The sequence below is a fragment of the Salminus brasiliensis genome, chromosome 1 (assembly GCF_030463535.1).
Source record: "Salminus brasiliensis chromosome 1, fSalBra1.hap2, whole genome shotgun sequence".
Lineage (NCBI taxonomy): Eukaryota > Metazoa > Chordata > Actinopteri > Characiformes > Bryconidae > Salminus > Salminus brasiliensis.
The window spans coordinates 2,494,714-2,509,611 of NC_132878.1; the positions used below are offsets into that span (position 1 = coordinate 2,494,714).

General features: G+C 40.4%; 1 protein-coding gene and 1 pseudogene across 1 annotated transcript; both read right to left on the reverse strand.

The window, feature by feature from the left end:
- Positions 1 to 2,472: 2,472 nt before the first annotated feature.
- Positions 2,473 to 5,801, reverse strand: LOC140537706 (E3 ubiquitin-protein ligase TRIM47-like; annotated as a pseudogene).
- A 5,266-nt stretch (positions 5,802 to 11,067) lies between these two features.
- Positions 11,068 to 13,876, reverse strand: LOC140571551 (E3 ubiquitin-protein ligase TRIM47-like). The gene is made up of 4 exons (XM_072692695.1): positions 13,298 to 13,876; positions 12,772 to 12,867; positions 11,669 to 11,902; positions 11,068 to 11,469 (listed from the first exon to the last, which is right to left on the reverse strand). The coding sequence occupies exons 1-4, from the start codon at positions 13,874 to 13,876 to the stop codon at positions 11,245 to 11,247; spliced, it is 1,134 nt and encodes a 377-aa protein (XP_072548796.1). The 3' UTR covers positions 11,068 to 11,244.
- Positions 13,877 to 14,898: the final 1,022 nt, after the last annotated feature.

Genomic DNA, 14,898 nt, shown 5'->3' on the forward strand with positions numbered 1-14,898 from the left:
TAAGATAGTTCTTTATTAGTCCCACAGTGGGGAAATTCTCAGTATCACAGCAGAAAGGGATAGCAAGACATTCAGTTACAAAAAAAATGTAGATTATTAATTTACACTATAAACACAATATAAATAATGTTTTTACTCGATGTTCATACCCTGGATGTTCACTGATGGAGGGGGGTGTCTGCACCTGCGGAAATCCACCACCAGTTCTTTGGTCTTTCCAGCGTTTATCTGAAGGTGGTTCTGCAGACACCAGTCCACAAAGTCCTGAATAAGTTCTCTGTACTCGCTCGCTAAACATGTATGTACATGTGCTCCACAGCATGTGTGTGTGTTTGCTGATCAATGATTAATTTTTAATCCTATTGTATTGTGTTGTAGGACTGTTTAAAACTGTGTTAGCATTTAAGGATTTTGAATGACTGTGATGATGCAGTGTCAATTTAACGTCAGGTGAAGACATAAAATTATTCTAATTTCTTGAACTTGTGATAAATTTGTTTTTTTGTTTGTTTTTTTTCCCCTAACAATTTAATAACTCATGTATTTATGTGTATTTATTATCCTGGAAATAATAATAACTACTGCTTTATTATTTTTATGATAATAAAAGGTATAACACCTCTATCTGCCAGTGAGCTACCACACCATGTGGGATACTGGGGTTCAATTCCCAGTCTGGGTTACTGTGCTACATCAAAAAGAGTCCTTGGGCAAGATTCTACACTGCCCAGCCTCTGTAATGTGAGTAACCTTGTAAGTCAATCTGCATGAGAGTGATAGCTTAATGCTATAAATGTACTACTATAATAATAATAATAATAATAATAATAATAATAATAATAATTTTATTATTATTATCAAATTTTCCCATTAATGAAATCCACTCTTTTTGTATCAAGGATCTAAATTATCTCAGATTTTATCCCAGAACATTTTCAGACTGGACAAAGTTGATCCAGATCGTGGGATAAGGATTTGTAAATCAGGATTTTCTGTTGTTTTAATGCTGAACTTCTGTTCTCCTGAACTTCACTGGATCCTCTGAATTATCATAACACAAATCTTCCTGCATGCAAGCTAATGCTAGTGCACATCAGTTAGACATCAGAAAGTCACAGGGAAGTAAGGCAGGCCATATCAACGTATCAGTGTGTGCTTTGTCAGTGTGTAAAGAGTATTAACAGAAGAGGAACCCACTTTCAGTCTGGTAATGTTGAGCAGTGTAGCCTCACTGCAGGTCAACTTGTATGACTGGTCAAAGCAAGCTAAGAGGGAAAGCTCTATCATGTTTCTTTGGGTATTAGATAAACAGAAAACTGCACTGTAACCCACATCACCCACACCATGGCCCTGCTGTAACATCCAGCTCAACACCAGCTTTAGCTGCCAACTGGTTTCAGATGATCTAAGCTGGCTTTTGATGGTTAAAATGGGTAAACAGCTGGTCATCCTGGAGAAAGCTGGTAAGCTAGCTAAGGTTCAGTAGCTTAGTTCTTGCTCAGCACAGCATTAGATGTTTTTAGTTTGTTCAGGTTTATTTTCAAGCCAATTTTGTTTTGAAATAGTGCTAGACTGCTTTAGTTTTTTCAGATACTTTCTGATCTATAGATGAACTCCAGTACAGAACAGATCCAGTTTAAGTGGTTCCTGTTTTCCAGCTTCCAGAAGCAGTAGAGCTGCTGTAGAGCTGAACCCAGTGAGGGGAAGTGAAGCAGCAGGTTTGCTAATATCACCAACAGCCACATCAGGAGCATCTAGTTTATCAGACTGGATTTAGAGCAGCTCACGGTCTCAGACTTTTACTGTTTACTCACTACATCACTGAAAGCCTTCTGTTCTTCACTATCTTGGTTAAAGAACTCTCAGGATTGGTACAAAGTCCCGATGGGTCGGTGCAGTGCTAATATAGCTGTCCAGCTCAAAGCAGGTTCACTGTTACTGTTATTAACAGAACTCTGATTTGTTCTAGATTCCCCCTTAAAACCACATGAAAAACACACTGAAACTTTCTCTTTTTATAAAAAAATGGAAACTAAAATTATTAATGCATCCATAAACAACATGAAGATAAATGAAAATCAATGAAGTTATGAACTTTTCTACATTTGGAAATCACAAAGTTTAACTAATCCCCAGTCAACCCAGAGCCCGGCGTGGAGGGGCTGAGTGAAGGTGGTCTGGACTGTGTGTATGAGGGTCATTGTGTGTGAGATGTTGTAGAAGGACAGAGTTCCAGCGCTGTGGTCCACATACACTCCTATTCTGGAGGATAATCGGGCTCTGAGTTCAGTCCTAATGTTGTTGTGCCAGAATGATGGAGGTGAAGAACACTCCAGACTCCAGGACTGATCGTTGTGTCCACACAAACACTCATCACCCCCCTTCCTGCTGATCCCTTTATATGAGACTGATATGGACACACACTGTCCTTCGCATTCCACCTCCCAGTAAGCTCGTCCACACACACTCTCCTTACTCAACACCTGAGACACGGAGATAAATCTTTCTGGATAATAAAGACAAAATGTTCTTGTGTAACTATTCACCGCTCTGCCAAACAGAGACAGATCAAGGAAATCTAAAAAAAAAGAAAAATAGAATTTTTACTCAGACAGATATTTCAAGAACATTTTGCATAAGATGTCCAGAAGTATCTAGACAGGCCTGCTAATAACTGCATTACTGTGTTAAGGTGCACCTCGGCTTTTAGTGGGAACCTATTTGATGAATGTTTGTTACCAGCAGGATTTGAGAGGTTATACCTTTGATTTTAATATAACAAATAAAAAGTCATGCAGTTCATTCTTTTCATTTACATATTATTTGCATAAACATATAATTGCTTCAACCAAGTCTGTCTTAGTTTAGGAGAGGGGAGACCCAAGGATGCATTATTCACATTCGTAGCCTTTGAACTTTGAGATTTCAGGAGCCTCAGAAAAAGAGTCTAAAAGTGAGTTTGGAGAAGTAAAGCCACATGCTTTTCAGCAGAACTGGAGCTGTTTCATCAGGAGTCTCACCTACGGGTTGGACTTTGTCCAGTCCAGCTGTCGGTCGATGGCTGGACTCCATCTTTCATACAGCACAGGTCAAGGACATGGGTTTTGGACCTGGAGTAGCTAAGTGGTGAGGGAGGCTGGTTCGTTTGCCATCTGTGATCTTTTTTTATTTTAGCAGTTATAGATTAGGACTGGGAGTTCTCATATCCTTAAATTACCCAATACAATCAAATTCTCCTCACAGCAATGTTCCAATATCTGTAGTAAAGCCTTCCTAAAAGAGTAGAGGCTGTTACTGCAGTAAGAAGGACAGACTCCTTCTTAATATGCTTGATTTCAGAAGAAACTCTGGAGGTGTCTGAAAACATGTGGATGTGTACTAACACAATTTCACTGAATTGAGTTTAGGGTTGACCAACTGAAATGTACAGTGTGTGTGTGTGTGTGTGTGTGTGTGTGTGTACTTATTTGGTCATCATATCATATCATATCATATTTGGTTCTTGGCTCTGAGGCTGAAATCGTCTGAAATTTTACATAAACTGTGTAACATAAACCAGAACAGTCCAACAAGATCAGTGAATCAAACTCTGATTAGTGAATCAGACTCTGTTCAGTGAATCAGACTCTTTTCAGTGAATCAGACTCTGATCAGAAAAACAGGGTGAGGTGTGGGAATCTGGGCGTGTCCTCCTCTTACCCTGGGGGAGTTTACTGAATTCCTTGTTGCAGAAATGCTCCAGACGCTGTTTCAGATCAAAGAAGAGATACGCAACAGATTTCCTCACTCCATCAAATGAGAGCTGTTGACAGACGGAGATGCTGGACGAGTCCTCGGGTTCAGAGGAGATGCAGAGATTCTGGAAACTCTACAGAGAAAAACCAATAAAATGGAGATAAAAGCTACGTTATATGTCCAGAATTATCCAGACAGTCCTTCTAATGAGTGAATTACTGGTGCCTGTTTGAATTATCTTCATAGAGAAGCCCTGACCAATAGAGTGCTCAATGCTAAGCGTGGGAATCCCAGACCAAATTAGACCTAAAATCACTGTAGATTTCAGACAGGCATTTAGGGTTTCCTTAATGAACTTTTGAGAAGAAGAACTGTAGAGGAACTTTCTGAGGAACGAGTCCGTCTGCAGATCAGTGATCCAGTTACCTGGAGGAAGGAGATGTGGTCTTCAGTTTGGGAAAGCTGGTTCAGCTCATCATTCCTTCTCTTCAGATCAGAAATGTGCTGCTCCAGTTTCTCCAGGCGTTCTTCAGCTTCCCTCAGCTCAGTCTTCTCCTGAGCTCTGATCAGCTCGGTTACCTCAGAGCGCTTCTTCTCGATGGAGTGGATCAGCTCAGTGAAGATCTTCTCACTGTCCTCCACCACTGCCTGAGCAGAGCTCTGAGAACACAGACAGGGTGGGGGGTCCAATTAAAGTTCCACCATCATTCTCTTATTCTCTTACTGTAACTCTAGATCAGTGTTTCTCAGTCCAGCTCTCTAAAACTCTCTCAGCCAATCCCAAAGCCCACGCCTGTGATTTGTATCTAGGTTTCAGTACTGACTTTTGTATTGGGCATTATCTGAGCTTAGACAGATGTTTGGACTGTAGTGTGTTCACTCTAGATAGGGATATTTTACAGTGGACAGTGAAGCATTTCTGGAACTCTGGAAAGGATGTTGTTGCAATACAGTGGCTCTAAATGTGTAATGGTAGTTGAGAACGGTACTGTGAAATTGTTGTTTGGGACTTATTGTACCTCTTATCAGACATAGATTGACTGGCTGTGCAGTGTCAGAAAACATTTATGAACATAAGTCCAAAGTTTGGTGTCCACAGTAAGCATTTCTCTTCTCGTTACTCACCATCAGTGTTCCTTTCCTTCCTCAGCTTCTGCAGCTTCTTCTCTTTCTCCTGGAGTCTCTGCTGAAGTTTCTTCTGAATCTCCTTTATTTCATTCTGAGGAGAAACCAACCATACTGTAATATCACTCTAGGATTACACTGTAAAAACTTTAGGCTGAAAGGCCTGCCCCTCCCCTACACAGTTTATTATGATATGATGGAACTTAATGTCAACTAGACTAGTTTTGGAGCCCCATTCACTGATTTATGCTGTTTGTATCACCATATTGAAATAGATACACTCTTATATTCCAGTTAATCAATATACATGTATTACACACTGACAATTATTGATTAAATTTATTGATTTATAATTAGCATAATTTAATTGTGACATAGTTCTAATTCCCACCTGTTTCTGGATTCTTTCTGCTACAGCTGCAACTGTATCATGGCCTTTGTGTTCATGCATGGTACACAAATAGCAAATACAGCTGTGGTCAGTTCTGCAGTAGATCTCGATCAGCTTGTCGTGTTGAGAGCAGATCTTCTCCTGCAGCTGTTTGGACGCTTTGACCAGCTTGTGGTTTTTCAGTGCAGGAACCTCCTGGTGAGGCTTCAGATGAGCTTCACAAAAGGAGGCCAGACACGTCAGACAGGATTTCACAGCTCTGAGTTTTCTCCCAATGCAGAAATCACACACCATGTCTCCAGGTCCAGCAGGAGAAGCAGCCTGAAGGTCTATCTTCTTCAGTTTCTTCAACATTTCAGCTCGGAGTGAAGGTCTCTCTGCACTGAGGGCAGCTGTAGACCCCACTCTGATTTTCCTGATCCCAGCAGCCGTTAATACACTCCATACAGAAACTGTGTCCACAGGGAACGGTCACTGGATTCTTCAGCAGATCCAGACAGACTGGACAGCAGAACTGGTCCTGATCTACTGAGATACTGGCCTCTGCCATTGTTCTTTACTTACAGTGTAAGATAGAGAAAAAACAGCTCTCTGTGTTTTGTTGTCTTTGAACTGAGAGACTTCCTGCTTCTGGGTTGGTTTAGAGAGAGGGAGGTGGAGGCTGAGGGAAGTAAAGGGAGATAGGAAGAGACAAAGGTCTGGTAAGATTGTGAAAACAAAAAAAATATACCTATATATATATACCTAAAATAAAATATACAGCCATGTGCAGGGATGCAAAGACCAAAAAGGAGATCATCTGTGCATGGAGCTGGGATGTCTCTAGTTTGAGGAACAGGTGGTTTTCCAGGAGCAACTCGAGAACCTGCCGGACGTAGGCAACATGTTCATCTACCAACCTGCTATAGATGAGGATGTCATTCAAATAGACTAACACATACCTGTCCAAGGTCTCCCTGAGAACCTTGTTGATGTATTGCTGGAAGACAGCAGGTGCATAAATCAACCCAAATGGCATAACACAATACTTGTAGTACCCAGACAGCGTGCTGAATGTTCTCTTCCACTTGTCACCCTCTTTGACCTTTAGGTTGTAGGCACTGTGCAGGTCCAGCTTGGTGAACATATAACCTAGAGTGACCCCTTACTTTTGGCTGATATATAGAGCTGTGTATCATCTGCTCTAATTTCAGCCATGTAACTCCGCTGGTGCTTTCTCTTCACTGGCTTCCTGTAGCTGCCCGCATTAGATCCAAGACCCTGATGTTGGCCTACAAAGCCAAGAATGAACCAGCCCCCCCATACTTAATGACAGTGGTCAAAGGCCGGTCATTACCATGTGCCCTTCAGGCTTCAAGTATGGTTCGGCTTGACCTGCCATCCCTTAAGCTCTACAGAAGACAGGCACTCTCAAATAGGGCCTTGCTGAATTCCATATCTCATTCGTGTATAATTTAACACAGGTGAGGTTAGAAATAGGGTCTGTCTGTCTATCTATCTATCTCTCAGCCTATCTGTGTATTTCAGATTTTCTCATGTTGAGACTCTTATTTGCAGGAACTGTAACTAAACCCCCTGTGAATGATTGTCTGAGCCCTCAGCATTTACTGAACTGACTATCTGGAACCATCTGAATCCGTGCTTCATTTCTGATGCTATTGTATTGTGTTGTAGCAATGTTCAAAACTGTAGTAGTGCTTAAGGGTTTGGAATGACTCTTTGTAATGATACAGTGCTGAATTAGTTTCAGATGAAGGTATAAAATTATTCTAATTTCCTAATCTTTTGATTAAGCTGTTTTTTTTTTTGTTTAATTTCCTAAAAATGTAAACTCATATATATGATGTGTATTTGTTCTTACATTACATTACATTTATGGCATTTAGCTGACGCTCTTATCCAGAGCGACTTACAAGGGTACTCATATTACACAGGTGGACCAGTGTAGTGTTAGGAGTCTTGCCCAAGGACTCTTATTGGTGTAGCGCAGCATAGTCACCCAGAGTGGGAATCGAACCCCAGTCTCCCACATGGTGTGGTAGCTCAGTGGCAGGTAGTGGTGTTATCTGTTGCGCCACACCAACCACATTGTTCTTCTGGGACTGTTTTAATAATGACTGAAATAAACAACTTCATAATTATTTTTTAAAGTAATGTCACGGGTGTGGTACAGCATATAACACTACTACCTGCCACTGAGCTACTACACCATGTGGGATACTGGGGTTCAATTCTCAGTCTGGGTGACTGTGCTATGCCAAAAAGAGTCCTTAGACAACACTGACCAACCTCTGTAATATGAGTAACCTTATAAGTCTCTCAGCATAATAGTGTCAGCAAAATGCTACAAATGTACTTCTACTATTATTATTAATATAGCATGAGGAATTAATTAAATACGTAATACATAAAACACCAGAAGCTCTAGTGTCCAGAAACTTTATTGGAAGATTCAATAAAGACTATGAAAGTTGAAAAGCATAAGATAAGATGGCACTTTATTGTTCCCAAAGGATATGTCAGTGTCACAGTACTGTACAGACACAGTACAGACATTATTAGAATAAATACAACAAAAGTTACAGAAGCACTATTAACAACAAACTATTAATAAAAGTAAACAGGGTCAGTGTGGATATATGAAGTGTTTACAAGAGCAACATATGTATTATTGTATTATTGTACTATTGATATATAAAGTAGTAAAACTATAGATACAATATTATTACTAGGAGCCACAGTGCAAGGAGAGGGAAACTCAGGTAGGTAGAAATATTATTATTATTATTATTATTATTAGATATTATCAATATAATAATAAACTGACAAGCATATAGAATATAGAATGGAGTCCTAATAAAATTATTGCAAAATCTGCAATTCATCAGATTTTAGACCAAAATAAACATAAATGCTTAATTACTACAACATATTTTGGGAGAATAGTTTGTAATGTTTAAATCCACTGTGCATAAACTGGTATTATATTGAAAACAACAAAGAAATATTATATAATTAATGTGCTCATTAATGTCCAAGAAACTACAGCAGTGTATCATTCTATTCCCTAATAAAGTGAAATATAAGCAAATAAAAATAAGCAATTTGAAAAATATATACATTTGTATTTAGACATTTATATATTCATACAGTAGTGTTTTGTTCTTTTGAAGACCTTGTTAGGAAGATAAGCTAGCTTTGGCGCTTGTTAGCCCAGGTATGTGTGTCAGTCTGAGCTGCTAAATGTCAAAGATGCTAAGAATGTCCTGCACCTAAAAAACAGATTAATGACCAGAAAACCACACAGTAGTTGATTGATTAATTGCCCCAATTTCACACAGTTTTACATTTACAGTATTCATCTGATGCTCTGAAAATGAATGAATTACAGGTGAATGATGTCACACAGGTATGAGAACCTACAGTTAGGAGTCTTACCCAAGGACTGTTATGGTGGAGGGAAAGTGTTGAGCTACTCCGACTACTGCATGCTAACTTCAGTACTTTACATGCTAATTAGCAAACTAAAAGCAACAACAACAACATGTAGCACAGTCATTAACAGCAGAGCTAATTATTGTTTAAAAAGTTTTTTTTTTTTTTTTTTTTTTTTTTTTTTTACAAAAGTTTAATTTTGTTCAGAATTTCTTCAGTACAGGTTTAATGCAGCTGGCTAATTAGCTAATTCAAGCCAGTTTAGCTAAGTGCATTCTGAATCTGCTCCTCGTTACAAGTTTTATTTGGCAATTTTAAAAATGCAATTGAAAGAAAGTGTATAGAAAATTCTCAAAAGTGGCTAAATATTGCAATTAAACTTGAGTCAGATGGAAAAGTTTATGGTTTATGGATCAAAACAAAAACAATAAAACAAAATCAATGTGTTTGTCACTCCATCTTTCAGCAATCTCAGTGCTAATGGCTAAACTGTTAGCACTCCAGCCATTTGAAGCTAATAGATTGCTGTCAATGCTGCTGTACCCAGAGATAATAAAGGTAATAATAAAGGTTTTCACACCCCTGAACCTCACTGGATCCTCTGAGTTATGAAGTCGTTAAGAAGTCTTAACACTAATATTCCTGCATGCAAACTAATGCTACTGCACACCAGTTAGACATCAGTGAGCTACAGGGAATTAAGGCGGGTTACATATCAGTGTGTGCTTTGATATTCTTTTTCAGGAACGACCAAAAGAATATTAAAAGAGAGGGAAATCACTCTCAGTCTGGTGTTGTTGAGCAGTGTAGCCTGAGTGCAGGTCAACTGAGAAGAGAAAGCTCTATTGTGTTTTACTGGATATTAGATGAAGAACAGAAAACTGCACTGTAACCCACATCACCCACATCACGGCCCTGCTGTAAAATCCAGCTCAACACCAGCTTTAGCTGCTAACTGGTTTCAGATAATCTGTGATGGATAAAGTGGGTTAAAAGCTGGTCAACAAGGAGAAAACTGTTAGGCTAGCTGGCTGACCGGCACAGCATTTGATTTTATTTGAGTTATGGTTTATGGTGATGGTTCAGCTGGTCTATCAGTGTATGCAGCTATCCAGCCCAAAGCAGGTTTACTGTTACTGATATTGACAGAACTCTGATTTCTTATAGATTCCCCCTTAAAACCACATGAAAACACACTGAAACTTTCTCTAATGCATCCATAAATCAAATTTCTACATTTGAAAATCACACAGTTTAACTGATCCCTCACCAACCCAGAACCCGGCGTGGAGGGGCTGAGTGAAGGTGGTCTGGACTGTGTGTATGAGGGTCATTGTGTGTGAGATGTTGTAGAAGGACAGAGTTCCTGCGCTGTGGTCCACATACACTCCTATTTTGGAGAATGATTGGTTTGGGAGTTCAGTCCTAATGTTGTTGTGCCAGAATGATGGAGGTGAAGAACACTCCAGACTCCAGGACTGATCGTTGTGTCCAAACAAACACTCATCACCCCCCTTCCTGCTGATCCCTTTATATGAGACTGATATGGACACACACTGTCCTCCCCATTCCACCTCCCAGTAAGCTCGTCCACACACACTCTCCTTACTCAACACCTGAGACACTGAGATAAATCTTTCTGGATAATAAAGACAAAGTGTACTTTTGTAACTACTCACCGCTCTGCCCAACTCAGACATATTGAGGCAATGGTTCATTGTGTTGTGAGACAGAGTTAGCCGACAGAAATCTAAAAGAGCAGAAAATAAATATTTTTACTCAGAAACTTATTTCAATATTTCAAGAACATTCTGCACTACATGTCTAAAAGTATCTAGACAGCCCTGCTAATAACAGCATTACTGCGTTAATGTGCACCTCGGCTTTTAGTGGAAACCTCAGGAGCCTCAGAAAAAGAGTCTAAAAGTGAGTTTGGAGAAGTAAAGCCACATGCTTTTCAGCAGAACTGGAGCTGTTTCATCAGGAGTCTCACCTACGGGTTGGACTTTGTCCAGCTGTCGGTCGATGGCTGGACTCCATCTTTCATACAGCACAGGTCAAGGACATGGGTTTTGGACCTGGAGTAGCTAAGTGGTGAGGGAGGCTGGTTCATTTGCCATTTGTGATCTTTTTCGATTTTATTGATTATGATTGGGAGTTCTCATATCCTTAAATTACCCAATACAATCAAATCCTCCTCAGAGCAATGTTCCAATATCTGGAGTAAAGCCTTCCTAAAAGAGTAGAGGCTGTTACTGCAGTAAGGAGGACAGACTCCTTCTTAATACCCTTGATTTCAGAAGAAACTGTGGAGGAGCAGGTGTCTGAATACATGTGGACGTGTGCTAACACAATTTCACTGAATTGAGTTTAGGGTTGACCATCTGAAAAGTACAGAGTGTGTGTGTGTGTGTGTGTGTGTGTGTGTGTGTGTGTGTGTGTGTGTGTGTGTGTGAACTTACACTGCAGAAAATCATATCTGGTTCTTGGCTCTGAGGCTGAAATCGTCTGAAATTTTACATAAACTGTGGAACATAAACCAGAACAGTCCAACAAGATCAGTGAATCAGACTCTGATGTGAGGTGTGGGAATCTGGGCGTGTCCTCCTCTTACCCTGAGGGAGTTTACCGAATTCCTTATTGCAGAAATGCTCCAGACGCTGTTTCAGATCAAAGAAGAGATACACAACAGATTTCCTCACTGCATCAAATGAGAGCTGTTCACAGACGGAGATGCTGGACGAGTCCTCGGGTTCAGAGGAGATGCAGAGATTCTGGAAACTCTACAGAAAGAAACCAATAAAAAACAGAGAGATAAAAGCTACGTTATATGTCCAGAATTATGACAGAATATGTCCAGCTTGTAAAATCTCCATAGAGAAGCTTTCCTTAATGGAAAAGTTTCCTTAATGAACTTTTGAGAAGAACTGTAGAGGAACTTTCTGAGGAACGAGTCCGTCTGCAGATCAGTGATCCAGTTACCTGGAGGAAGGAGATGTGATCTTCATTTTGGGAAAGCTGGTTCAGCTCATCATTCCTTCTCTTCAGATCAGAAATCTGCCGCTCCAGTTTCTCCAGGAGTTCTTCAGCTTCCCTCAGCTCAGTCTTCTCCTGAGCTCTGATCAGCTTGGTTACCTCAGAGCGCTTCTTCTCGATGGAGTGGATCAGCTCAGTGAAGATCTTCTCACTGTCCTCCACCGCTGCCTGAGCAGAGCACTGAGAACACAGACAGGGTGGGGGGTCCAATTAAACTTCCACCATCATTCTCTTATTCTTTTACTGTAACTCTAGATCAGTGTTTCTCCGTCCAGCTCTCTAAAACTCTCTCAGCCCATCCCAAAGCCCACACCTGTGATTTAAACCAAGTCTCGCTAAATCAAGACCACGATTTGTAGACGTTGGAACAGGCTGCAGGTTTGAAGACAGAATGGGGCGGAGTCTGGTCTAAGAAAGTAAGACAAACATTAGTCAGAGCATATTCTAAAACATTTGTGATTGGCTAGCAGCTTTTTTGCATACAGATGTACCACAGGGCTTGCTGTGGTGGCCCACATAAGATTTAAAACCCTGATGCTGGCCTACAAAGCCCCTCCATGCCTCATAGCAATTGTCAAGTCCTGATCCATACCAAGAGGCCTTCCAGCTGTGTCAAGTACAGCTCGGCTTAGCCCACCATTAAGATGCATAGAAGACAAGTGTCTGCACTTCTCTCTGTCCTGAAGCTGAGGTGTTGGTAATATCTTCACCTGGGTGCCGACTGAAGACCAATTTCTTTTAACAGATCTTAATTCAGCACTGTTCTTGTAATTGCACTTAAGTCTTAAGTCACTTAAGCGTTTGTAGTGAATCTAGCTGTTGAGTATTGTGAATCGACTGTATCTAGGTTTCAGTACTGACTTTTGTATTGGGCAGTATCTAAGCTTAGACAGATGTTTGGACTCTAGTGTGTTCACTCTGGATAGGGATATTTTTCCAAGTGGACAGTGAAGCACTTCTGGAACTCTGGAAAATAATGTTGAAATACAATGAATTTAAATGTCCGAAGTTCAGGGTCCACGGTAAGCATTTCTCTGCTCGTTACTCACCTTAAAAGAGTTCATTACCAACTTCAGCTGCTGCAGCTTCTGCTCTTCCTCCTGGAGTCTTTGCTGAAGTTTCTTCTGAATCTGCTTCAGTTCATCCTGAGGAGAAATCAAGTATAATAAAGTGTAAAATTTCACTCTAGAATTACACAGTAAAAAGGCTGGAAGATGGCTATTGGCTGATCAAAGATATCTAGGTTAGTTTGACTTGCTTAACTTCATGACTAACACTGAGTGGTGACATTTTTAACACCAGGTGCTTCAACTGACTCCAGGAATGTAACAGAATCAGATTTTCAGGTTCAGATGGATTTTAGATATTTTATGAAAGTGTTTCACAGCATAGGCCCCGCCCCTCTCCTTTATAGTTTATCATGGTAGGATGGAACTCAATGTCAACTAGACGAGGTTTAGTTTTAACAACCATATTGACCTAGTTACACCCTTAGATTCCAGTTAATCAATATATTAGTATTTTAATTAATGTATAATTAGCATAACTTAATCCTGAAAGAGTTCTAGTTCTCACCTGCTTCTGGTTTCTTTCTGCTACAGCTGCAACTGTATCATGACCTTTGTGTTCATGCATGGTACACAAATAGCAAATACAGCTGTGGTCAGTTCTGCAGTAGATCTCGATCAGCTTGTCGTGTTGAGAGCAGATCTTCTCCTGCAGCTGTTTGGACGCTTTGACCAGCTTGTGGTTTTTCAGTGCAGGAACCTCCTGGTGAGGCTTCAGATGAGCTTCACAAAAGGAGGCCAGACACGTCAGACAGGATTTCACAGCTCTGAGTTTTCTCCCAGTGCAGAAATCACACTCCACGTCTCCAGGTCCAGCAGGAGAAGCAGCCTGAAGTTCTATCTTCTTCAGTTTCTCCAACATTTCAGCTATAAAGTAGCTCCTGCGTAAAACAGGTCTCGGAGTGAAGGTCTCTCTGCACTGAGGGCAGCTGTAGACCCCACTCTGATTTTCCTGATCCCAGCAGCCGTTAATACAGTCCATACAGAAACTGTGTCCACAGGGAACGGTCACTGGATTCTTCAGCAGATCCAGACAGACTGGACAGCTGAGCTGGTCCCGATCTACTGAGATACTGGCTTCTGCCATTGTCCTGTACTTGCAGAGTGAAGAGAGAGAGAGAGAGAGAGAGAGAGAGAGAGAGAGAGAGAGAGACTCTGAGTTTTCTCTGAACTGAGAGACTTCCTTGTTCTAGGTTGGTTTATAGAGAGGGAGGTGGAGACTGAGAGAAGTAAAGAGAGATAGGAGGAGACAAAGGTCTGGTATGGCTGTGAAAGCCCTTTTTGTGGAGGAACACCTGCATGGCAAAAGAATCCTGTCTTTCCTGGTGAAAGCTGAGCCTCTGAATGTTAGTGCTGGTGAAAGTGCAGCAGCTATTTGCAGCTATGAACTAGGGAAGCAGTTAGGAGGCCTTACCTTTAGCAACATGACTGAACTCTAATGAAAGAAGACTAAAGTATTAAACTTTAATTCTACAGAAATAGTAGAAAGGTCTGACTTTAACTTGAACTAGAATGGAACTATTTTAAGTTTACTTCACAGTTTAAACAAACTACTGCATAGTTTTAATTAAATCCATATTTTACTACTTAAAGTTTTTTTTAATTGAAACACATTTAATAAGTATTACAACTGTGTAAATCACTATTATACACTGTGTGTTAGAAATGTACTAAAATAGACATTAGACATGTTTACATTACAGTCAACCCAGCTTCCCGTTCTGGATTTTAGTTTCACATGAAGTAAAGGCAACAGTTAATGTAATGGCACACCCTAAGTCCAGATTTGAAGACCACTGTCAGACTTTACCTAATTAACATATTCACAGCTATCATCTTCACAAATGCTGATGGCAGAATTCTAATTGCATGATCTCTGTAGCTTTCTTCCAACACAGAGCCAGAGAAAGTGGTAACTTACTCTTACAGCCTTCCACACTGCTGAGACCAGGCTGCTACAGAGGTAAATGGATTAGAAGAGAAATCAAATGCATTTGTATAGCACTTTGTACAACTGCCGTTGTCACAAAGCAGATTTACAGAATCAGTAAACAGTAATAAAACAAGAGATCATCATAAGACCCCCAGTGGGCAGTCAAAAGCCAACAG